Source organism: Jatropha curcas, chromosome 7, assembly GCF_041381405.1.
Source record: "Jatropha curcas cultivar XTBG-Jc1 chromosome 7, XTBG_Jcur_1.0, whole genome shotgun sequence".
In the NCBI taxonomy this organism is placed as follows: Eukaryota; Viridiplantae; Streptophyta; class Magnoliopsida; order Malpighiales; family Euphorbiaceae; genus Jatropha; species Jatropha curcas.
This window is the reverse complement of record NC_143157.1, coordinates 21,774,640-21,799,138: the sequence shown is the minus strand read 5'-3', so window position 1 is coordinate 21,799,138 and position 24,499 is coordinate 21,774,640. Positions and strand designations below refer to the sequence as shown.

At 33.0% G+C, this 24,499-nt stretch overlaps 3 protein-coding genes across 6 annotated transcripts; 1 reads left to right on the top strand and 2 right to left on the bottom strand.

Annotated features, from left to right (window-relative positions):
• The first annotated feature begins 1,781 nt into the window (after positions 1 to 1,781).
• On the top strand, positions 1,782 to 4,412 carry HCF243 (Serine/Threonine-kinase pakA-like protein). Its single transcript, XM_012220856.4, has one exon. The coding sequence runs from the start codon at positions 2,013 to 2,015 to the stop codon at positions 4,164 to 4,166; it is 2,154 nt and encodes a 717-aa protein (XP_012076246.1). The 5' UTR covers positions 1,782 to 2,012; the 3' UTR covers positions 4,167 to 4,412.
• Positions 4,413 to 6,050: 1,638 nt separating this feature from the next.
• Positions 6,051 to 9,501, bottom strand: LOC105637391 (uncharacterized). 4 transcript variants are annotated; one of them, XR_016321771.1, is made up of 6 exons: positions 9,019 to 9,497; positions 8,568 to 8,786; positions 8,082 to 8,107; positions 7,749 to 8,004; positions 7,102 to 7,291; positions 6,051 to 6,910 (listed from the first exon to the last, which is right to left on the bottom strand). XR_016321771.1 is itself a non-coding variant. In XM_012220849.4 (5 exons), exons 1-4 carry the CDS (start codon positions 9,406 to 9,408, stop codon positions 7,764 to 7,766), a joined length of 876 nt encoding a protein of 291 aa, XP_012076239.2. In that variant the 5' UTR covers positions 9,409 to 9,501; the 3' UTR covers positions 6,916 to 7,260; positions 7,749 to 7,763. The 4 variants fall into 4 exon arrangements, 2 of the variants coding, with proteins under 2 accessions (XP_012076239.2, XP_012076233.2); XR_016321772.1 differs by having other exon boundaries at positions 6,667 to 6,992; XM_012220849.4 differs by lacking the exon at positions 6,051 to 6,910 and having other exon boundaries at positions 6,916 to 7,260; positions 9,019 to 9,501.
• A 528-nt stretch (positions 9,502 to 10,029) lies between these two features.
• On the bottom strand, positions 10,030 to 11,548 carry LOC105637381 (serine/arginine repetitive matrix protein). The gene is made up of 2 exons (XM_012220832.4): positions 10,938 to 11,548; positions 10,030 to 10,620 (listed from the first exon to the last, which is right to left on the bottom strand). The coding sequence occupies exons 1-2, from the start codon at positions 11,451 to 11,453 to the stop codon at positions 10,213 to 10,215; spliced, it is 924 nt and encodes a 307-aa protein (XP_012076222.1). The 5' UTR covers positions 11,454 to 11,548; the 3' UTR covers positions 10,030 to 10,212.
• Between the last annotated feature and the right edge of the window lie 12,951 nt (positions 11,549 to 24,499).

Here is a 24,499-nt window from a genome sequence, read left to right as displayed (position 1 = left end):
TTTTAAAAAAGGAATCCTGTCAAATTAAAATTAATTAATTCAATTTGATCTATTTTTTCAGATTTTGTTTTATTTTTTAAGAACCAAATTGAATCATTTTTATAAAAACAAACCTAACAATTTAAAAATCAAATTGAATCAAATCAATTAACTAAATTCATTTTGATCGATTTTTAACTGTAATAACTGCAGCTATAGATTTGGCATTTTTCTATTCATTGATTTTGGAACTGTGATTGAAAAATTTGAATTTTCTTTTTTCAGTTTTTCTCTAAAATCAAATTGAATTTAATAGTTTAAAAATCAAATCAATAAAGTCGGTTCATTTTGATGGGTTTAACCGAATTGTTACCGGACTTTTTAGGTATGGATTTGGTATTTTGGTATTTATTGATATTGAAGTAGTGAACTGGCCACGTTCATGGAAGAACTTAGAACATGGCTTTTCTTCTTATTGTCATGTTATTGCATAGGCATTGAGGTTGATGTTTGCCGTGAATTATTTTCTTTCCATTTAATCAATCACTTTCTTCTATTTACTTTTTGGAAAATAAAACTAATAATTTGAAATGATATTCATTATGGAAATGGATTTTGATTTATTCATATAATTTCTAAGTGATAGGAGATGAAATTGATTAGTATATATATATTTTTTTTTGTTTTCTAAAATTTAATAAATACTATAATTATAAAACTATCTTTTGAGTTTTGTTTTGTCTAAATTCTTGTTTTTTATTAATTAAATGTTAAAAGTGATTATTTTTATAATCATGTATCTTTACTTGGATTTTTCTCTGTATGATTCTTTTTTTTATTTCATTCTCTCTTATTTTTATTGATTTTATTTTCAAATAGAAACAAAATCACAATGATTTTTATATTTTTTTCCTAAATAAAAGATATATTACCATAATTTTTTTAAAAAAATGAGATAAAATGAATGGATGTTTACGTGTCATGATCACATTTGTTAAATTTCGGCTAAATACACTTATTTTAAAAAAAATATCCATTCAACGCTTAATTAATAAAAATAAAAATTGAAATATTAGAATAAAAGGAAAATAAGGACATTTTTCTATCCTTCTCTATATCATATTTAAGGATAATAGAAAAATAACACCAGGATAACCTGACAATATATTTAGCATCCAAATAAACATAAAAATGGAATTTAAATATTAAGGATATTTATTTTCCTTAATATTTAGCCATTCGAAATAAATATTCATTAAACTATTTTTTGAAATTTATTCAATCCATTACTCAAATAAAAATTAAGAAAAACTAATTTGTGATTTGTTAATTTATAAGCTCGCAAATCAGTTTGTATATACTTTAATCTTATCTATGATAAAAAATATACTTTTTTATATAAGGGTAAAATTTATAAATTTTGCTAATGTAAAAATTAAAAATTATTCATTTTTTATAATTAAAAATATAAAATTATTATTTTTTACAAATTTTGTAACTAGATATTTATTTTTACTTCATCTCGCGTGGAATTTATAGTTTGTATTTTATTTGAATTTTGTAACCATTAAGTCTCTGAATCCTACTAAACGCATTTTTTGCAGGGGTGGGATGACAATTAGACTTTCGTTAAGTTTTTCGAGTCGAATTAGGAGGTTTCGACAGGTCCGAAAATTTATGAATTAAAAAAAATATCAATTATAAAAAATAACACTAAGAAGTAAGAACCCACGCGCACAGTAACCAACAGTACTAGACCTCAGCATGTTAGTGGGTTATCTTCTGCTAAAGACAAATAGCACACACATATCTATCCAATCCATCTGTCCATCGCCTCCATTAAACACCTCTCTTTCTCTCTCTGCAAACTCCTCTCGCTCACCACTACAACAAACAAACAATCCCACCTCAATGATTTCTCTTCCTTGACCACTCGCAAGAAAATCAAAGCCTCTCTTTCAATCAAATCTCAAACCTTGCAGTATTTTTCCATGTCCAAAAAATGACAAGCTAGGTAAAAAAAAAAGAGAGAAATGGACACTGATAGACCCCATAGAAGCAACAGCAGCAACAATAGTAGTAGTAGCAATAGTAGCACAAGTGAGCTTTTTATTTGCTTCACTTCTCGTCTTTCTTCTTCTTCTTCCATGAAGATCTCTTCTAAGTCTATACTTAGCCCTGGCAGAGCAAGAGAATCATCTCAAATCTCTCTTTCTAATTCTCTTAGTAGAAGATTAAGAACCAACGGCAGCATGAAAGGCGGCCAAGCTTCCCCTATGTTCCCTACCTCCTCCGGTAAGAAACGCGGTTGCACTTTTGAGAACCCTGAACCTTCTTCGCCTAAAGTTACATGTATTGGTCAAGTTAGAGTCAAAACTAAAAAACAGAGCCACAAATTCAAAACCAGATCTCAGAGAAGAGCAAGTAGTGGAGGTGGCGAGGTAAGTTTCAGAAGGGTAGACCAAAATAGTACTAATAATAATAGTTTTGATGCCAATAGCAATAATAGAGATTTGAACAATCCAGAATGTTTGCCTCACAGAAACCAGAGATGGGTAAATTTGCCATTAACTATATGTGAGGCTTTAAGAGAGTTTAATTGTTTTTTGCCCTGCCGGTCATCTTGTATGGCTAATGATAAAGGAAAAGAAGAGAAGACGGCAGCGGCTGCAGGGGATGGATCCAGTAATGGAAGTTCTTGTGCGGCTGTGTTTGCCCGGTGGTTGGTGGCTGTGCAAGAAGGAGACGGGAAAGGAAGGGAAATAGAGTTGGTGGTTGGAGAAGAGGAGGAAGACGGGAAAGGAAGGGAAATAGAGTTGGTGGTTGGAGAAGAGGAGGAAGAAGAAGAGGATGAAGAAGAGAGTATGGGGAGGAGAAGGAGCTATAGACGGCATATTTTTGAAGAGATTGAATTTAAAGAAGAAAATGCAAGTTTGCAAGAAGAGGAAGCAAGAGTTAGTATTTGTATTCCACCAAAGAATGCTTTGTTGTTGATGAGGTGTAGATCTGATCCTGTCAAAATGGCTGCTTTAGCTAATAAATTTTGGGAAGCACCTCTTCTGGCAAATGATGAAGAGGAAGAAGGAGAAGAAGATTGTGGAAAAAGTGAGAAGCAAGAAATGCATAATGACGTACGAGAAAAGAAGCATAAAGAAGAGGATTTGATGAGTGAAAAGTTGGTTCCTTGTGAAACGATTCAAGAAAATAAAACTCAAGAAAGTGAAGTTTTAGAGGAGCAAGATGTTAGTGAAACACGCAGAGAAGATACACAAGAAATAGAGGAAAGGAAGTTAGTGAAACACGCAGAGGAAACTGAAAAACAAGAAAATATGTTGGAAGAAAATGAAGATCTGGAGAACTCGATCAATAATCAAGAAAATGAAGAGAAGTTGATTCAAGAAAGTAAAGAAAGTCAAGAAGATAGTCTTATTGACCAAGAAGATTATAAACAAGAAAGAGATTTTAGTGATGGTGATATTCAGAGTTCACTTCATATGTCCGTACAACCAGAAGAAGAAGTAGTTGGTCATGACATAGAAGATCAAGAATCAAAACCAGAAGAATTAATAATTCAAGAATCAAAGCAAGAAGAGGAGGAGGAGGAGGAAGAAGAGACAGAACTCACAGAAGAGACTGTGACCCATGAAAGATCCGAATCAGAAGACCCGAAAACCCAAGAGGGTCAAATGGATATCAAGTCAAAGGAGAGAGAAAGTCAGCCAATGTTACCAGATTGTTTGCTGTTAATGATGTGTGAGCCCAAGCTGTCAATGGAGGTATCCAAGGAGACTTGGGTATGCAGTACGGACTTCATCAGATGGCTACCAGAGCATTCCAGGCCAGTCAAGAAAAAAGACGGTGGAGATGAGCCCAAAAGACGAGTCAGCATTGACATTAATCCTCCGTCAATGCACGGTAGTAAGTTGCAGCAGCCACCCAGGTCTTCTTGTTCATATCCAGCTAAGCCGCCACCTCGTGCGGCTGGAGCTGAGTCTATGTCTACGGCAATAGAGAAGAAGCTGGTAGGGACCAAGGGTTATGAGCCATTTGTACTTACACGCTGCAAGTCGGAGCCGATGAGATCGGCGTCTAAGCTTGCACCAGACGCTTGCTTTTGGAAGAATCGGAAGCTCGAGCCACATCGTCCGGCGACGCTTGGGATCAGCGCGGCTGGGGTTGGGTGTTAAAAGTCTAGTAAGTTTGATTAGATTTAGAAGGAATCTTTGGTAAGATAAAAAAAAGTGTGGTAAGTTGTAATGGTAAAACCGTAGTTTTGCAGTTTTCTCTCTTTCTTTCTTTTCTTTTCTTTTTTTTTTTTTTTTTTTTTAATATAAAATTATTATTTTTATAGTGCTTTTATTTCCGTGGCATCCTTGTAAATGTTTTTCCAATTTTCTGTTTTCTTTTATCATGGGTTTATTTATTAGTGATCAGTGGACACTTTTTCTTCATATAATGTCACTTTTATCTTTAGCATCTAGCATAATTAAAATTGTATTTATAGTAATAATAATTGAACTTTTAACTACATTAAGAAATTTTGATTAATAGATAATTTAATTAAATAGTGGAATGTTTATTTTTATTGGAATGCAAAAAACTCTAACAATGATAATGTCAAATTGTCAATTTTAATCATTCGCCTGCCCATCCAGGTTAGATTTTTCATTTCGTTTAGCATGATGTCTAAGTATTAACTCTACTATCTAGGAGCCACGATCCATCTTGTGGATTACTTTAGAATGAGCTCTATTGTTGTGGATTAAGGACCACAACACTACGATCCTACACAAAAGGGTAACATCTACCATCAGTGTCGAGGGGTCGATACGCCCTATGAAGTGTTTTAAATTGGGACCGATGGTCCGAGCCAATAGAGACAGTGACTAATACACTTAATAGTCCATTTTTTTTAAATGGTCAATTTTGGGCCCTTGCATTTGGTGGGATTGTGGGACAAATGGAAATTGACACTTAAACAAAAATTTTGATATAGTGAAGGTGGTTAAGTGAAGTTATGTGACTCAAAACAATGTTTTGGGTAGTTAGATTATAATTGTCGAAGTCATGACCCAAACCAAAACAATGGCTTGCCCTACATGTTTTGCTCTGCAAATGAAAATGTACAAAATGATGTTGGAGTTGTAATAATTGAGTGTTGCTAATGTTGTAGAAGTTTGTAGAATGTTTTTGTAAAATGATTGCTTAGAATTAGAATTTTTATTTATATCAAGCTTTGTACTTTATCCAATTACATTATCGGAACAATTTAATGTATAGTATTGAAGCCAAAATGTTAGTGGTGTCTAATTTGGGATAATTAGCATCAAATAATTACTTCTTTTGTCTATTTTATTTTTACTTTTCACTTTAACAATGAATTATTATAACATATTCTGTCAAAATCTTTCAAATATTTTATGATATTTGATGATAGGAAGAGTAATAGAAAATATTTTCAAAAAAAAAAAAAGATTGTTTTTCCATTTTTACAACTACATTTTCTGAATTCAGTAATAAATAGGAAAAAAATTAATTATTGAAGAATTCAAATATTTAACAATATCATACCTTAAGAATTAATATTTTCAATGTGCTTTACAATTCAGAGAAAATTATTTGTATTTAGTTTTTGATATTTACATAAATTAATATATATATAAAAAAAAAACCATTTTCTCCTTTCAAAAGAAAATTCTTATAAGGAAACATCTTATAGCTAAGTTATTTATTTTCAAATTAAAAAATTAAAAAAAAAATCTAAATGAAGCAAAATGTTTGGATGCTCATGGTGGCCTATTTTCCTAGTGCTGAGTCTCAAAACCACTAGTTTTCTGGGTGTATGATCAAGTTCCAATGCAAGTAGGAAAAAAAAAAAAAAATAGTGGGATTATCTTTAGCAGAGAGATTTCAGCCTTTTCAGGCCAAAATTTTCTTTGTTTCTCATTGTGGCGTACTCTGTTGTTTTCTTTTAGAGGTTAAGGACATGAAAACAAGTGATTTATGTAAAAACCAAAAAGAAAGAAAGGAAAGCCTTTCAGAAAAGAGAGAGAGAGATGAAAGAAAAGAAAGAAAAAAAGTACTGTACCTCTGCTTCAATCTTCAAAGGAGTCTATAATGGTGCTCTACAGATTACAGCCCTGAAATTATGCACCTTCTCATTGGCCTTATTATATTTTTTGCAGGTGGTGGATCCAATCCACTTAACAAGAATCTTGTACATTTTCATTTTTCTAAACTAAAATTTTCAACATATACTACAAATAAAATTAACAAACAATATAAATATGGATCCGCACACTTACACAAGGGTTAAATTAACCCAACCCCAAACCTCCACTAAGAAAACGCACCGTTTTTACTTGAGGTGGGTGAACCCCTCTCATTTCTTTTCCTTTTCTTTCTCTTCTTCTCCAGGTTGCGTCTTCCAACACTTTCATCCGATCAGATGGCCAACTCTAGCTCAAACTGCATTTTCGACTTACGGTGCAGTAGTTGATACTAACATCTTACGGTGCATTTTCAGTTGAATATTTCATATAGTTTTAGTTTGAAAACTTCTATATATCCTATATTGTTCAAGACCACATTGCATCATAGATGTTTATATACATATTATTAATATATTTTAGACTTTGCTGCCCGTTTTGTAGCACTTCTTAATAGGTGCTATAGAATTTTACACGATTGAAACTAAATCTAAAGACAATTCAATTTACTATATCGCAAGGGTTCTTCTTTCACTTATCGAAATAACATTGTATGAACATTGTATGCTAAGCAACAAATGCTATCGTCGGTGTTAGGGACAACTGCGAGGAGCCAACCCTACAAAGGGATTTGGTTGAGGGCAATGCAGCCGGCAACATTTTTTGTTTTGCTAAATCCCAATTACCCCACCATTTGCAGGTTGAGAAAAAAGGATAGAGGTCTGCATTTAACAATAATCAATCACCAACATCAACATAACAACATTGAATTTCTTGGCATCAATATCTTTAGCTCAAAGCTCTCTGTTAGAAGTTGGAATATAAGAAGCATTTCATCAATCATCTATCACATGTATTAGCCTGCTGATACATTTTCTTTCTTTGATGTGAAAGATCCCTAGTAACAACATACCTGTGAGTTATGTGCAGCAGTTGGTAGCTAGGGTTAAGAACAATCTACTTTTGAAACCAATTTGCTGATGTAGAATTTTTGTCCAATATCTATTCTTGTAGCTTCATTGGTTTTACTCGCGATTTGGAACGCTGCTTTTAGACACAAATTCAAGCCCCTCTGCATCCAGTTGAATCAGTAGAGTTATAACCTGTTCAGGAAGGCAGGTGAGAATAACTGCATCAAAACATGCAATGCAAACAAAGAAAGCCCCATGATAAAGAAAACAAATTTCCAGTGAACAAACAACACAAGAATGTTAGTATCAATGAAGTTAAGTGAACATTTTCATTATGAATAGAAGCAAGGAGAAAAATTAATTGCAGAGAGCAAGAAAAATTATCAATTTTGCCAGATTTCCATTGAAAACATCATCAGGTTTTGCAGATTTGTACGACAAGCATTCTATACAAGACAACAACGACCGATATGGTACACAGTTTTCCCCAGTACATCTTCTATAATCAAAAGCTAATAATTGCATTGAGAGTTGTGCATGGGGACAAATGAGAGTATCATGAGCATGCAAACACTTGACTACAATTGATTATAATTGCAAGATCACCCCGGCCTATAAATACAAATGGGTTGGGAGGGTAGAAACCTACTCTTGATTCTCTCCTTCACTGCTGTGAATTATCCGTGTTTTGATCTGCCTGATTGCTTTTCAAGTCAGCACTAGCTGCAGCACTCTCTGATGTTGAATTTGGTGGACTTGATTGCTCATTGCCTTTACTTTCACTTTCGCTGCTAGAATCTTCCATGAAAGAGTTAATAGCAAGCTGTCCAGAGTAAAGGAACAAACCCACAGAATTGAGGCCAAAAACAAATGTTGCTAGGTAGCACAACCCATTTATAATTGTCCTGCAAACAAGGAGATGTCACAACTTCTTTACAGAAGTGAATCATAAATAACAGAAGATAGTAGTAACGAGAGCTACCTAATCGTAATTGTTATTTGACGAACCTGAAAAGCAAAAAAATGAAAAAGTGAGTTAGAATTTTTTGATGACAGTTTCACGTTACTGGCAACAATCTTCAACCAACTTATTTTTAACAGGCAAGGATATTCTAAATCTGTATAGCATTGCATATTGAGCTAATGTTCAGGATAACACCATGTTGAAAAAAAATATTGATTAAAGGCCATTGAAATTTATTTTTAAATGTAAATTTCAGATTTTCTAGTCATATAAGTTCTAAAATAGCTAAACTACAATTCCAACATTTTAGAATGGTCATTTTCTGGAAAAAAAACCTCAATGCTCAACAGGATTCTTTCCAGTATGGAGTGAGAATCTAAATGTAAGGGTATGCTATACGAAACTCAGATAAAACTGTAATAGATTGGAATTATTTAGTTTCTGCAGCATGACAATGAATAGTGCAAGAAAATCCAATAAAGATAGAGAAATAATGGTACGAACCGAGTAACTATCCGATATCGTTTGGCGGTTAAGAGCTGCCTCAATAGTAGTGGTGAACTTATAGAGTATAAGTGCAATCACACCTGCTGATATTCCCCCTAACAATGTCTGAACTGGTGAAGGAGGCTTTCCAGCATCAATTGAAACTGATCCCATCGCTTTCAAACTATCTAATGCTTCCTCTTTTATTGATTTCTTTACTCCCGATGATCTAAATTTCTAAAAGCCAAAAATCCACTTCCTCAAAATTACTGAAGGAGCTAAATTGTAATATGAAGATACAAAAAGACATTTTGACCCAATTTCTCATATGGGATTTGAAGCTTGTCATGAGTACTAAAGCAGCTCCAGAGTATACCAAATGGAAACCAATTATAGAGCATTTTTATAGCAACAAAACAATTACTAAACAGAAAATTGCTGCAACAACATGGAAAAAAAATTCAAATACCAGTTCTTTGGCACGCTTAGCCCGGCGGCGAACAGAGCGAAAGAGAAAGATAGCAATGGCCCCAGTTAGAAGTACGCTTGTTGCTACCTGCAGAGGAGAAGGGTCATCTGTGGTAGCAAAAATGGAAGGAGAAGAGGGGAACGGGAGCTCTATTGGGCCGCCCTCTTCCGCTGGAGTTATGGGTATGGTGGTTGTGGTGGTGGTGGCAGCAGCATCGGCGAGCTGGGAAAGCCATAAGTCTACGAGTCCGGGACGGGGAAGAGCTGAGAGGGAGAAAAGAGAGGTGGGTTTATAGAAAGAGGTAATGGAAAGCGAAGAGTGGCGGTGGCGGTTGTGGTGATAGAAAGGGAAGATTTGAGGAGAGAGAGTATGGTGGTGGCAATGCAACATTGGTATTTTTTTCTTATCTTGTTCCTTTGAATTTGGAGTTCTATAGAAGTATTTTCTTTGCTTATCTTTTGTATCTCTTGGATTTTTTTTTCTTTTTATTGGCTGGACATTAACAAATATCTTCTCCATTTTCTCTAGCTATTTTCTCTTTTCCTTCCATGAAAATAAAATTGTGCTCTGGGGAATTACCATCAATTTTGAATTTATTATTCAATTAACAGAAAATTCAATATATTAAAAAATTTTGCGAATCATATATGGTTTAATTAGCTTTCTCAAATGTGTAAGGAGCTAGAGCTCTAGAGTCAGTGTTGAACTTGCTTTTTTTTATTTTTTTAATTTTCTGAAAGTTTTTACTGGGCTGAAATAATATTGCGGGATATACGGGTAACCTTCCTTTTGGCTCACCAAATCGATAAAAACAACTGTGAGCACTCGAACTCAGATACCTTTTATTTAGGGTTTAGACAGCAATGTTAACAATTTATGGAAAAAAAAGTAAAACTATTGAGAATTATCAACTAAAAAAAAGAAGAATATCCCTATTGTTACTTATAATTAATCTTTAACATTATCACTATTATGGGATCTTTCAAGTGTCGAATAAGAGAGACTTCAAGATCAACAGGAATTGTTGTTTCTTCATTCCAATATGGTATATAACGTTGTTCTCACTCGGACCAATATAAACACTCATCAAAAGTCCAAAGAATGTTAGGAATTACAAAATGATAAAAAAAATTGATTAGCAAATAAAGAACATTCTTAACCTATTTGATGAGTTTAAGATTTAGAATTTAGGATTTAGCGGACATTAGATGCCACAGCTCTAGCCCAACATTTGAGCTGTGCTTTCATGTCTTGAGTTGAACTTTTGGCAGCCCAAATGGGAATTGGAGATGCACAACTTTGCACATGCCACGTCTCGGAAAGACAAGGCCTCCTCCTAACCTTATCTTGGTCTAGATCTTGGTTTTGTTTTTTCTTGTTCTCAGAAACAGGGATAATGCCGGCTTTACTTGGGTTCAAATCTTGCTTGTTAAATGGGAATTCTAAGTCCTTGAACCCTTCAATTTGGGATTCAAGATTGCTTAGGCTTTTCTTCAAATTCCTCCGACTTGAGTTCTTTGTTTCCTTCACTGTGTCAACTGTTTCCACCTTCCAGCTTCTTGGTGGTCTGTACTTTGACATGCTGGAAGTTTGTGTCAAGCCCTGCATATAGAAAGTGTTTATGTTTATTTTGTTGAAGAAGAAAAATTTCATGTGCAATAAATTTTGGGCAATTTCTAATCATTCTAATACTCATATATGTTGTACATGAAGCGATTAAATGATTTCATTTTAACAGAAACTGAAGTTTAACAGTAACCATCCTTGTGAATTTAGGATACACAAATAAATCACGAAAACATAGCATTAAAACAAATATAACTATACTGCTGCTATCTATATTCTTTATCAGCAATTTAAGAACTAATCTGAGATTCCAGTCCTAGAAAAACACAACATAAAAGAAACATTATAATTACCTTTGAAGTATGAGGCATTGCTTGGCGAATCAATTTGCTCATTGTAATATCAGATTCATGTTCTTCAATCTCTTCTTCTCTCCCTATACAATGTGGTAGAGATGGTGTTCTAATTAATAACCTTTGTTTTAATGGTCTCTCTTTCTCTTCTATCTTCCCTTTACAACTATCACCAGCTTCTTGAACCAAATCTTGATCTGATAATTGCCTGCTGAGTTTCTTGATTTCTCTCTCTTCTGATCTTCTCCCAATACAAGGTGGCAAAGAAGGTGCTCTGATCAAATTTTTAGCTGCAGGTTTCTTTTTTGAAGGATTGAGTAAATAATAACTTTCTGATATAATTTCTTGACTAAAATTTGGAGAAGGATCAGAATAGCATCTTGGCATTGCTTTTGGTTTTCTGCTAAGTAGTTCACCAAAGAACCAACCATCTTCTAAAAGATTATGAACATTTTCCACTTTTTGATGATCTTTACTTGATGAGGACTCAAAAGGGTCATCATCAAAAGACTCCATTGCTGTTTTTACACGACACTTTCTCTCAGATATCTATAATTGGAAAAACCCACAACAGACACACATGACATGGGATTTTTTGTGTGATTGGTTTTTTCTTTACTCATATTTATGTCATGAATATATATATCCGGATGCTCATATTTGTCGTGTTTTGTCTTTTGAGCCCTCTGATTTTCATTTTTCTTTATTCAGTCCTTGGAAATTTATGTATATTTTTTTTTTCAGACTGATAGATTTTCTTTTTGGCAAAAATAACAATTGAAGGTAACTTATAACTTATTAAAGAACTTTTAAATTTGAAAAGGAGTACATAAATGAGTTATCTTTAGTACAATAATTTCCTTAACTAAAAGATAAAGCAGATTTTTAAAAATAAATCTTAATATGTTAGTAACAAAATTTTTTTTATGCTCTGACTTCAATCAAGATGATTTATAAAAAGTCAGTTGTTTGGTCTATGAAAAAAAAATACTTATGGAAAAGGGGCAGCTATAAATCTTAAAACAAAATTAGTATTATAAGAGTATGAAAAATAGTTATGGAAAAAAAAAAATTTACTGCAAAAAATTCCAAAATATGAAAATACAAAAATTTAAAGGATCAGTAGCTAAAACATATGATTTAGGAACCGTAGAATGTTTTCTTTTTCATTTTTTTTTTCTCTTCTTCTGACATCTCATATATTGGAAGTTGCATGTGGGGGGCTTGACTTAGGGCTCATCATGTCGTGGGTAGGACCCATGTGGTTTGAGCTCATAGGTTATGATAATCTTTAATTATTATTATATATAATTGAGAATTTGGAGGTCACTGTGAGAATGTGTGTGAAGTGGAATTGTATGAATTGAATTCCAACAACTCAGAAATATGGGTTTTGCGTATGGTTTACAGTTCAGCCCCAAAACCATGTAATGCCAGCACATACCCATGTGATTGTCTTTTGTTTATGATGCTACTACAAAAGTGTTCTGTCCATTATTTTCTTTTGGCCTTTCATGTGACAGCTGCGCTAGGAGATAACCTAATTGGGAACAAAAAACAAAACCCAAATTAAATGTCCTTATTCTGGATTACTGAGTTTTGAGTTTCTGCTTAAAATTGATTTTAAATTGTGAAATTGCAATTCTTAGTTATAATCTAATTAATTTATACCTGATGTATCGATTCACCCATATATAAAGTTAATTCAATAAAATTATTTTGGTGCAAACCATGGTGTTATAGTGTATTTTTAATAATAATAATAATAAAAAACAAGACAGTAATAAATTATGGCAATTACTTATTGATTTGATGTATAGGTTAATATTTATTTTGTTGCCATAATAATATATAACTTTAGCCATCTTTGAATGACAATTTCTCATGTGCTGTAAATAATAATTAGTATTGAATCCACAAATTTAATTGAACTAAAATTTCAAGATAATTAAGTTTCAATTCTTTAAAATTTCAATACAATTCCAATCCTTTAATTTCCTTAAAATTGAATTTTTAACACAGTCTTGGAGATTTTTCGATTCACAACCTAAACAAGTCCATGTACAATCTTAGTTGAAAGTAAAGCTTCTTTTCCAAGAATTTCAGCTATAATGGTTTTTTCTGCTTATTCTAATAAAATTTTGATTACTGACCAAAAAAAAAAAAAAAAAAAAGAAGATTTCAGCTATAATGGCTTATATTTCATTTCAAACTGTAATGAGGAGAATTACCAAAAGGTTGAAGGCAAAAAATTATTGATTACCCTAAAAAAATTTTCTAGAGAATAGAAAATAAGAGCATCTCCAATGCAACCATGAATTATGGCTGATGTGTTTAAATAAATAAAAGTGATGGTGGATAGTGATGTAGCTGAATGTACATTTATAGATGTTAGATTTTAAAAATGGTTCTCCACTGCAAGAAAAAGAAATCAATTTCAGCGCAAATAAAAGAAAATGCATAAAGGAAAATAAAAAAATAAGAAAAAAATGAATAAATAGGAAAAAAAAATAAAAAGCTGAATCACACCGTCTAACAGATCCTCTGAAAATAAAGAGTGTGATAGACAATGTCTCTTTTTCTTTTTAATATATCAGACTCACAGACTAAATAGATAATAGCGTTGGAGAATGTTTTGTTTTTAACTTTCAATTTTTCATACGTGACAAATAAATTAATGCAATGAACGATTACTTCGAAGATGCTCTAAGCCTATCTTATCCCTTGAAAGGCTTATACATATAAATACTTGGGGTTCTTATGTTGTCTTCATGTGTATAATTTCTTTTGTGTTGCAAATTGACATATATCATAAGAATGATCAACATTATTACACAACACAAATGAAAAATTATTATGTAAGAGCAAGTCTGGACCTTAAATGGTGTCGAAGTTTATAATTCCATATTTGAGAAGAAGGAAAAGATGTAGTTAGAGAAGAACTGATATTGAATATGAAAGCCACCTTGTTTTGGTTGGTGAAGTAGGAGTGAGCAATATATATATATATAATCCCTCTTGAATTTCAGTTGATCAATCATCTTCAAAGTGTTGTACTCATTAATAATACAACAATTATTTCGAAAATGTAAGGTGAAATTTAGTTGAGCAATAAGTTTGGTTCTTGCTTGGGACCATGGTTTCAGAAAGATTATTGTGAAATTTGATTTTTTGGAAGTTGTGCATATTGAGGATAACTCTCTTGTACCAAGTCAAACTAGTTAGTTTCTGATATTTGATTTTGTTTAACTGTAAATAGTTTAGATATGATTTGGAGATTTTCTATATTTCAAATGTAATCTGTAAACTCTATAAATATGTATCTTGCTTCCTTGAATAATACAACAAAAACATTTACACAAGCAATCTGATCCTTTTATGGTATCAGAGCCCAAAATACTCAAACGAGTTTTTTTTCTTTAGATCCTACAATGGCTACAACTCCTCAAGTTGCTTCTACAACAATTCCTGTTAATTCCGAAAATACTCTGATTACCATCAATGCTGCCACTCAGCTTCCACTTAAATTAACCACCCTTAACTATCCCTCATGGCGTGCTCAATTTTATGCCCTTTTAATTGGTCTTGACCTCACTGGCTACATTGATGGCACGTTGCCATGTCCACCCTCCATCCTCACCAATGGCGAAACCGTTTCCGTCAATCCTGCTTATGCTCTTTGGTTTCGTCAAGATAATCTTCTTCTTCATGCTATTTTCGCTTCTGTTTCTGAATCACTGGTTACTCTTATTTCTTCGTCAAAAACATCAGCTGAGGCTTGGAATAAGCTAGCCTTACGCTTTGCGAATAAGTCCCGTTCTCGAGTCATGCATCTCAAAGAAAGACTCTCACAGCCTCGTGGCACCAAATCTGTTTTTGATTACCTTCAATCTCTTAAATCCACTGCTGATGAGCTTGCTCTCATTGATAAGCCTTTATCTGATGATGATCTCACCATTCACATTCTAAATGGTGTTGGATCCGAATTTCGAGAACTAACCACTGCCATTCGAGCACGAGAAACACCCATTGTTTTTGAAGAACTACATGAAAAACTCCTGGACTTTGAACATGTTCTTAAAAAAGAAAATTCCCCTGAAATTTCCATTCAAGCCAATGCTACAAGACGCAACTACCAGACCCGAAAATCCTTTCAAAACAATGGCAACAGCTTCAATCTATATAGAGGACAATCCTCTCGTTCTTCTCAACCACGCAACAATGGAGAATTGCAAATTCAATGTCAATACTGTGATCGGTTTGGTCATTCGGCCAAAGACTGCTTCAAGATAAAAAAACGATCAACTCCAAATCCAACTGCTAATGCCACAATGACCTCGAATCCTAGCTCCTCCCCCTGGCTTCTTGATTCTGCAGCTTCCCATCATGTCACAAGTGATCTTGGTAACTTGTCTGTTCATTCCGAATACACAGGCCCTGACGAAATACTTATTGGTAATGGCTCAGGTTTGAATATAACACACACAGGACAAACAAATCTTAATCATTCTTCTCTCTCCTTCAAATTATCTGATGTTTTATGTGTTCCTACCATGAAAAAAAATCTCATCTCTGTTGCCCAATTTTGTATTTCCAATAATGTTTCCATTGAATTTTTTCCTTTTCTTTTTAAGGTGAAAGATCTCAACACGGGGGTGCCTCTCATTCAAGGGAAGAATAAAGATGGCGTGTATGAGTGGCCAATGGCGGCTCGTTCACTGTTCACCACACCTACAGCTGCTGCTAGTGTTGTGGTCAACTGGCATCATCGTCTTGGTCACCCGTCTACCAAAGTTTTGTCTCATTTATCAAAAAATAATTCCTTTATTATCTCTTCTAGTAATTCATTTTGTGAGTCTTGCTCTTGTAATAAAAGTCATCGATTACCTTTTGGGGAATCGTCGTTGTCGTCCAAATCACCTTTAGATCTTGTGTATTCTGATGTCTGGGGTCCTGCCCCTATTAATTCAATTGATGGTTTTCGTTTTTATGTTATTTTTGTAGACCATTATACTCGTTATACATGGTTGTTTCCAATTAAACACAAATCTGATGTTTCGTCTATTTTTCAAACATTTAAAGCTCAAGTTGAAAAACAATTTCAAAAATCTATTGTTCGTCTCTACACAGATGGAGGTGGTGAGTTTCTAGCTCTCAAATCCTTTCTTGCCTCCCATGGTATACAACATTTACTTACTCCTCCTCATACGCCACAACATAATGGCATTTCTGAAAGGAAACATAGGCACTTAGTTGAGACTGGTCTCACTTTACTACAAACAGCTTCTCTTCCTGTTCAATTTTGGTCCCATGCCTTTCAAACAGCTTGTTACTTAATTAATCGTCTACCTACACCAGTACTCTCTATGTCTTCTCCTTATCAGAAACTCTTTCAAACTTCCCCAAATTATTTAAAACTACGGGTCTTTGGTTGTCTTTGCTTTCCTTGGCTACGGCCATATACGCGTCATAAATTACAACAAAAGTCGTTTCCGTGTATCTTTTTAGGGTATTCTTCTACTCAAAGTGCCTATCTTTGCTTTTATTTTAAAACTGGAAAAACATACGTTTCTAGACATGTGAATTTTGAAGAGTCCATCTTTCCTTATGTCTCTCATAATTTAAGTCTCCCACGTGTTGCTAACTCTGCTAAGCCTTCTTGGCTAAATTCCATTACCCAAACTCCTTCCTTTTATCATGTTCCAGTTACCCACAGCACTACATATTTACAACAGGTTGGTGAATTGGTGGATTCGCCGTCGACTACTCAGGTACAACTATCATCTCCTTCTTCTTTGACTGATGGGCAATCCAATCTTCCACCTAGCTCTTCTACTCCATCTCCATTAACGTCACCACCAGAAGTAACCTCTCCACACCAAAATCCAACAAATTCTGCTTCTCCCTCACCTGAGCCAGTTTTACCAACTCGTGTACATTCTATGACGACACGGTCTATGAACAACATTTTTCGACCAAAGCAACTTCACTCTTCTGTTAAACATCCACCACCTTCGTTTGATGAGCCAACTTGTGTCACTCAAGCTCTAACAGATAAAAATTGGAGAGCTGCTTTATCTGCTGAATTTAATGCTTTATTACAGAATCGCACATGGAGTCTTGTTCCTTTACCTACAGGTAAGAATGCTGTTGGATGCAAGTGGGTCTTCCGTATCAAACGGAATCCCGATGGTAGTGTTGCTCGACATAAAGCGAGACTAGTCGCGAAAGGATTTCAACAACGTCCAGGCCAAGATTTTACTGACACATTCAGTCCTGTTGTCAAACCGGTTACTATTCGTGTTGTCTTGACTATCGCTTTGACCAATGGCTGGAATTTGCAACAGTTAGATGTCAATAATGCGTTCCTTCATGGACCGCTTACTGAAGAGGTATACATGGTTCAACCTCCTGGTTTTGTTGATAAGACTCATTCCTCCTTTGTTTGTAAACTGCACAAGTCGATATATGGGTTGAAGCAAGCACCTAGGGTCTGGTATACAGCTCTTTCGCAGTTTTTATTATCATTTGGGTTCAAAAATTCCAAAGCAGATGCTTCACTTTTCATTTATTCGGCTGCCGGTTCTGTGATATATTTTCTTGTTTATGTGGATGACCTTATTGTTACTGGCAATAATAATCAGCTTATTTCGGATTTCTTGTTGAGTTTGGCCAATAAATTTTCCATTAAAGATCCACAACAATTGCATTATTTCCTTGGCATCTCTGTTAATCAGTTTAATGGTGGGCTTCTGTTATCTCAGCATCAATATATCTTTGATTTGCTCAAGCGATGTCGAATGGAAGATGCAAAATCTGTTGGCTCTCCTATAAGTTCAGTGACTGCTCTTCGTCTCAATGATGGCAGTACTGCAGTTGATCTGAAACAATATCGCAGTATAATTGGATCCTTGCAATATCTTTCCTTCACCCGACCCGATATTTGTTTTGCTGTCAATAGGCTATCTCAGTTCATGCATCAGCCCACTGAACTACATTGGCAAGCACTGAAACGAGTTCTCCGGTACCTCAAAGGTACTGCTTATCATGGTTTACATCTTCGTCCTTGTAAAAAGTTTTCAATTACAGCTTTCTCAGATGCTGATTGGGGGGGTGATAAAGACACTTTGCTTTCTACAAGTGCATATGTTATTTTTTTAGGTACTGCACCAGTGTCTTGGCATTCAAAACGACAGCGGACTGTTGCTCGGTCTTCCACAGAAGCCGAGTATCGATCAGTAGCAGCCACAACGTCTGAGGTTTCGTGGCTTCAAAGTTTGCTTCAAGAACTCCAGCCTACAGTTATTTATAAGCCATTAATCTTGTGTGATAATATTGGGGCTACATACTTCTGTGCTAATCCTGTTTTCCATTCTCGCATGAAGCATTTATCTCTTGATTATCATTTTGTCCGTGAGAAGGTAACTTCTGGTCAACTTGTTGTTCAACATATCTCTAGTCAGGATCAGCTTGCTGATTTGCTTACTAAGCCGCAGTCCAAAGTTCGATTACGTGTTTTTCGACCCAAGATTGGCATCTTTGATGGAAGCTCAATCTTGCGGGGGTGTATTGAGGATAACTCTCTTGTACCAAGTCAAACTAGTTAGTTTCTGATATTTGATTTTGTTTAACTGTAAATAGTTTAGATATGATTTGGAGATTTTCTATATTTCAAATGTAATCTGTAAACTCTATAAATATGTATCTTGCTTCCTTGAATAATACAACAAAAACATTTACACAAGCAATCTGATCCTTTTAGTGCAGTTAGTTCATTCGGATTTGGGGCCTTCTCATCCTTTGGCGATTATTATCATGGCCATTAAGAGTTTGTTGGCTCATGATTGGAATTGTTCTCTCCATCATGCATTTCGCGAAACAAATTTTGCGACAAATCATTTGACTAGATTGGGTCATTCTATCATATGCACTTTGTTTATTTGAGATTCATATTCTGCATTTTTATCTTTAATTCTTTGAGTTGATGCTTGTAGTATTAACTTTTTAAAATAGTTTCTTGTTGCTTCCTTCATTTACCAAAAAATAAAAAAGTACATCAACAAGTTAGAAATTATTACTAAAATAAATGGTTCCTGAAAAAGGAGCAAATACATAAGTACCATTGGGAATTTTGAGTGAGATGGGTAAATTCTTTCATAAGTGCTGAAAATTGATAAGGAATTGCAAATATGATGTGTATCTGAAATCTGTGAGTGTGAATTAGCTTTAATTGCTAATAAAGCATGATAATTATCTGAAGATAGACCATAATATTGGTTCTGTGGCTAAATGACTGATAGTGTTACTTTTATATATTTTATTTGTTCCATTTTGTTTGCTTGTTATTCATTTTCTGGATGTCCTAAAATGATTGTAAGGTTTCTAAATTTATATATTTAAATAATTATTTTTCCCATAATAACATTTATGATCCTTCATTAAATGAAATACTTTTATTAATATTTTAATGAGTTGAAGATAAAAAATGACAAAATAGCTTTTGTTGACTAAATTCTTAATACACGTGTTTTGTTAAATCATAGAAACAAAGTGGGATAAAGGGAATATTTTTTTTTTAAATGAAAAATTCATTAAGAATCATAGAAAGCAAGCAAACAAGGAGACATCTCCTCCCACAAGTAAAAACTAGCATAGTTATGGGAAACTCTTGTCAAAAAATAAGCTCCTATATTCGCTTGCCTGCGAATTCACCTAACCGCAATGTCTTGTCTATCAGATTAATTATAGTTAATATTTTCTCTTATATTGATTAATTTTTTAATTTTTTATTTAATAGAATTTTTTTTTTAAAAAAAATTTACTTAACACATATAGGAGAATAATAAAGGAAAAATCATGTTGAAAATATGTTTAATTTCATGGACATGATTTGAAACTTATTAAAAAGAAAAGACACTCATAGTTTGAGACTTAAAATCACTTTCCCCTCCCTCTATTTATCTCTTTCTCTCTTAACACAGAAAAATAAAAATTAAAAACAATCTTTGGAATAAGAATTGTTTTTCACACACTCTTGAGTCCAAGTTAAAGATAATTCAGAAACAATCAACATTATACCGTATTTATTCAAATATGATAACTTCAGCAGAAATTAAAATTTTCTTGATGTAGAATATTATTGGACTACAAAATTATAAAGTTGAGTTCTTTTATTTTTTTAATACATTTTTTAGTTTTATTTTCTTCTTTTTCCTTTATTTATCTTCTATCTTACTACAATATTATATAAATTTATAATAGGATTAAAAATTAAAATTTTTTATGCCTAAAACCTAATAATAAAAGATTATTTGGCCTAGAGCTTGTTAGTTTTCCATGGGTATAATCCCCTCTCTTTTATTTTAAAAAAATACAATATTATTTAGAAGTAAATGTTAGAATTTAATTTCATTAATATAAAAAAATCTACCTTTTCAGTATTTTGATTTTTTTATTATAATTAAAAATACAAATAACTTGTTATAATATATGATGACACAAACATGCTAGCTATTTAGAGGTATTAAAATATAAATATGTAATTTTTTTTATAAAATAAAGTATTATGATATTGGTCATAATTACTATTATGTATAGCACTAATTGGAATCCTGGATACAACTATAATTGCAAATGTTATAATAAATAATAATATTATTAATTCTATTACAGTGCCAGTTAAAATTAGAATAATTAATATCTTTCATATATTTTGGTGATATAGAGACTTTGTATTATACTACCTTTGTTTCATAATACTTGTCGCATATGAAAAAATAGCTTATTCTAAAAATACTTGTCATATTTGTGGTTTCAATGAGTATTAAATATTTTCTTTCATGTTTACTCTTCGTATATGACTAATAATTATTCTTTCAATTTAATAGTTTTCTTAGAAAATTAGTATTGAATTAAGGGTAATATAGTCGATTTACTTAATAATTTATTATAATTTAGATAAATTTAATAATTTTTAGGCGTGAAATTTTAAATGTAATAAATATTATGGAACAAAGATAATAATAATTTTAAAATATTTTCTTTCTCAAATAAATAGCCTTAAATTTATTACAGGACATGCTAAAACAACATTATAAATTCGATAAACAAAACCAAAATTTTGGACTGCTATTCTTTACTTTTAGCCAATAAAAAGTCACCTCCGAGCTCATTAGTAGCCGCCATTTACAAAGTAAGTCCAGAGATCGACGATGAACATTAATTGCTATAATTTTTCAATTTTCATTATGCAATTATTTCTCTCCCTAAATTCTTTCCAACGATAAATTAGTCTTTAAACATTATTCCCTATTAAACATTAAGGAAGCAATTAATTCTCATACATTATAATAACTTATAATTTCATCAAATTATCCTTTATTTCAAAATTAATAGTTATTTGTGAAAGTATTTATTATAACTTGTTTTCGCCGAAAAAAAATCCCCCCGAAGGACCCGAAAACATCAATTTTCTTTTTTTTGAATTTTTGATGAAATGTTTTTATTGTTTGGATGTGGTGCCGATAAATCGGTCTTATAAACAATTTTGAGTCGCCACCCATTATTTAGGCAATGGGACCATTTTTATAAAAATGACTTCTTTTTAAACCCAATTTTGTTCTAAGGCCAAATTATTTTAAAAGACTGGTCAGGCGCAACAATGCGATTCTGGGTAAGGGAATTGGGTACGCCGGCCCGTTGGAAGCCGACGCCCGGAAAAATCGGCCTCTATTATTAACCTATGATTTCTAATTTATTTTACTTAGAAAAGCCAAATTATTTATTTAATTAAACCCAACCCAAATAAATCGGACCGAGTTTCTATTTGGAAAATTATTTAATCGTCCCAAACAAATCTAATTATCACATAACAATTATTCAAATTAAAGCAATTAAAACAAATAAATAAAAGACCCGCTCTTGCCTTATGGTTCAAGGCGGGCGACAAACCGAATCAAGAATAATAAATCAAATAATAAAAGACCCGCTCTTGCCTTATGGTTCAAGGCGGGTAACAAGCCAGATCCAAAAAATTATATAAATCGATTCAAAATTAAATACAAAAATTACAAAAACAAAATCACACATAATTATTATTTAACACTAAATATACAAATAATTATTAATAAACATGCAAATTAATCTTAAACATAAATAAATTTACAAACTTAATTCTAAGCATTATAATTATTTTTATTTTCCGAATATGCAAATTATTAATGAATCTACAGATTTAATTTAATTTTTTTTTCTTTTAAACATAAATTGTAAAGTTCAAATAAATAAACACATAAAACAAATAAACACATAATTGAACCGGATCCAGAAATATATACATATAAATCGAATGAAAAATTAAATCCGTAAACTAATAAAAATAAAACCATTCATAATTATTACTCAATATTTAACTCATATTTTAATTTTTTTTATTTTAATTTCATCTTTGCATTCAACCAAAAATAATAAAATTCACACAAATAAATATGTATAATCACATTTTTAATATTTTAAGCTCAATTAAATTATAATCTGTTCATAGTTGATTTATTGAAGAAATTAAACTTTATTTTCGTGCAAAATTTATTATTTTTATATTTTTTATTTCTGGAAAATCGGGTGAATAGTGTGTGAATAGTGGATTTTTTTGGAAAAATTAATAACACTGCATATATATTTTTTTGGTCCAGAATTTATTTTCGAATGATTTTTTTTACATACTTTCTTGTTCAAATATAATTTAAGGACATATAAAATAGCCAAACATGAACATAATACAATTTAAAAAAACTTAAATTATTAAAATCACAAAAATACATAAAAATATGTAAAAGATACAAAAATGTCGAGGAAATTACCTGATCCTCAGATTGGGGATTATAAATGGATCGGATCTGCCAGAAGCTTAGTTTCCAAGGATTTGAATGATTTTTTATATTTATTTTTTTTGTTATTTTCTCTCTTTTTATAAGATCAATATCTAATAGTAATTTCTCTTCAAAATTAATTCATAAGAATTTTTTAGGATAGAAATTTGAATATTATGAAATATAGTAAAAATTATAGATTATAATTTTTTAGTAGTATAGTGTTGAGAGAGATAGAGGGCGAGAGAGAGTTGAGAGGGTTGAGAGAGTGTGTTATTATAGGGGTTGGGACACTGTAGCAGTGTAGTACAAAGCACTGTAGCAGTGTAGTACAAAACACTGTAGCAGTGCTGTAGCATTGCACTGTAGCAGTACTCTGTAGCGGACCTTTTTTTTAATACGGGGCTACAGTAGCACGCGCAGCTACAGTAGCACAGCCACTGTAGCACGCGTTAGTCACTGTAGCACCTTTCTTTTTCTTTTTTTTTTTTTATAATATTTTTATTATTTTTATTTATTATTTTTATTTATTATTATTTATTATTTATTATTATTATTATATATATATTTTTGTTTAAATTCTTGGATTAAAAGACTTCTAGATATTGACCCATTCATCCTCGTATCATCATTGGATCAGGCGAGGCATAAAAAACACGCGTCAACAGTTTGCCCCCACACTTTATCATTAATTGTATAAACGATTAATGTTAAGGTGGCCTATTGACGCGCCTTCAATCTAGTAATCATCTTCAAAGCTCGGTTTGGTTGGCTTTGAAGGCACCTTCGAAGCTCGGTCTGATTAGCTCGAAGGATTTTGGGATGATTCGATCATCTGGTCACCTTCCCAGCTCAGTCTGATTGGCTTTGTTGGCTCCAGTCGGATTGGTAATGACCTCCAAAACTCGGCCTGATTGGTTTTGAAGGATTTTGGTTGATCATCTGGCCACCTACTCAGCTCGGTTTAATCGGCTTTCGTCGGCTCCAGTCAAATATGTGAATGACTCCAAAGCTCGGTTTGATCGGCTATGAAGACACCTTCGAGGCTCGGTTTGATCGGCCTGAAAGACTTAAATGTCCTGGTCAACTTCGCAATACACCATCATTGACCGGGAAGAGAGTCCAAACTGCTTCGCAATACACCATCACTGTTCGGTGGGAGAATTGAAATTGGCCTGATTAGCTTCGCAACAACACCATCACTAATCAGTAAGAGAGTTGACTCGATCAGCTTCGCAACAACACCATCACTAATCGAGAAAAGTAATCCAAACAGTTTCGCAATTCATCATCACTGTTCGGTGGGAGAATTGAAATTGGCCTGATTAGCTTGGCAATAACACCATCACTAATCAGTAAGAGAGTTGACTCGATCAGCTTCGCAACAACACCATCACTAATCGAGAAAAGTAATCCAAACAGTTTCGCAATTCATCATCACTGTTCGGTGGGAGAATTGAAATTGGCCTGATTAGCTTCGCAACAACACCATCACTAATCAGTAAAAGGATTGACTCGATCAACTTCGCAATACATCATCATTGATCGGGATGAGAAAATCCAAACAGCTTCGCAATACATCATCACTGTTCGGAGGTTGAAATTGTTCTGATTAGCTTCGCAACACAACATCACTAATCAGGAAAGGGATTAACTCGATCAACTTTGCAATACATCATCATTGATCGGGATGAG

Excerpts from the sequence above, each read along its gene's own strand:
- HCF243 (XM_012220856.4), top strand. The coding sequence starts at position 2,013 with ATGGACACTGATAGACCCCATAGAAGCAACAGCAGCAACAATAGTAGT.
- LOC105637391 (XM_012220849.4), bottom strand. The coding sequence starts at position 9,408 with ATGTTGCATTGCCACCACCATACTCTCTCTCCTCAAATCTTCCCTTTC. Across the intron at positions 8,787-9,018 it reads CTAAGCGTGCCAAAGAACTG|AAATTTAGATCATCGGGAGT; the intron begins GTATTTGAATTT and ends TTTGGCTTTTAG. Across the intron at positions 8,005-8,081 it reads CAAATAACAATTACGATTAG|GACAATTATAAATGGGTTGT; the intron begins GTAGCTCTCGTT and ends CCTTGTTTGCAG.
- LOC105637381 (XM_012220832.4), bottom strand. The coding sequence starts at position 11,453 with ATGGAGTCTTTTGATGATGACCCTTTTGAGTCCTCATCAAGTAAAGAT. Across the intron at positions 10,621-10,937 it reads CAATGCCTCATACTTCAAAG|GGCTTGACACAAACTTCCAG; the intron begins GTAATTATAATG and ends TTCTATATGCAG.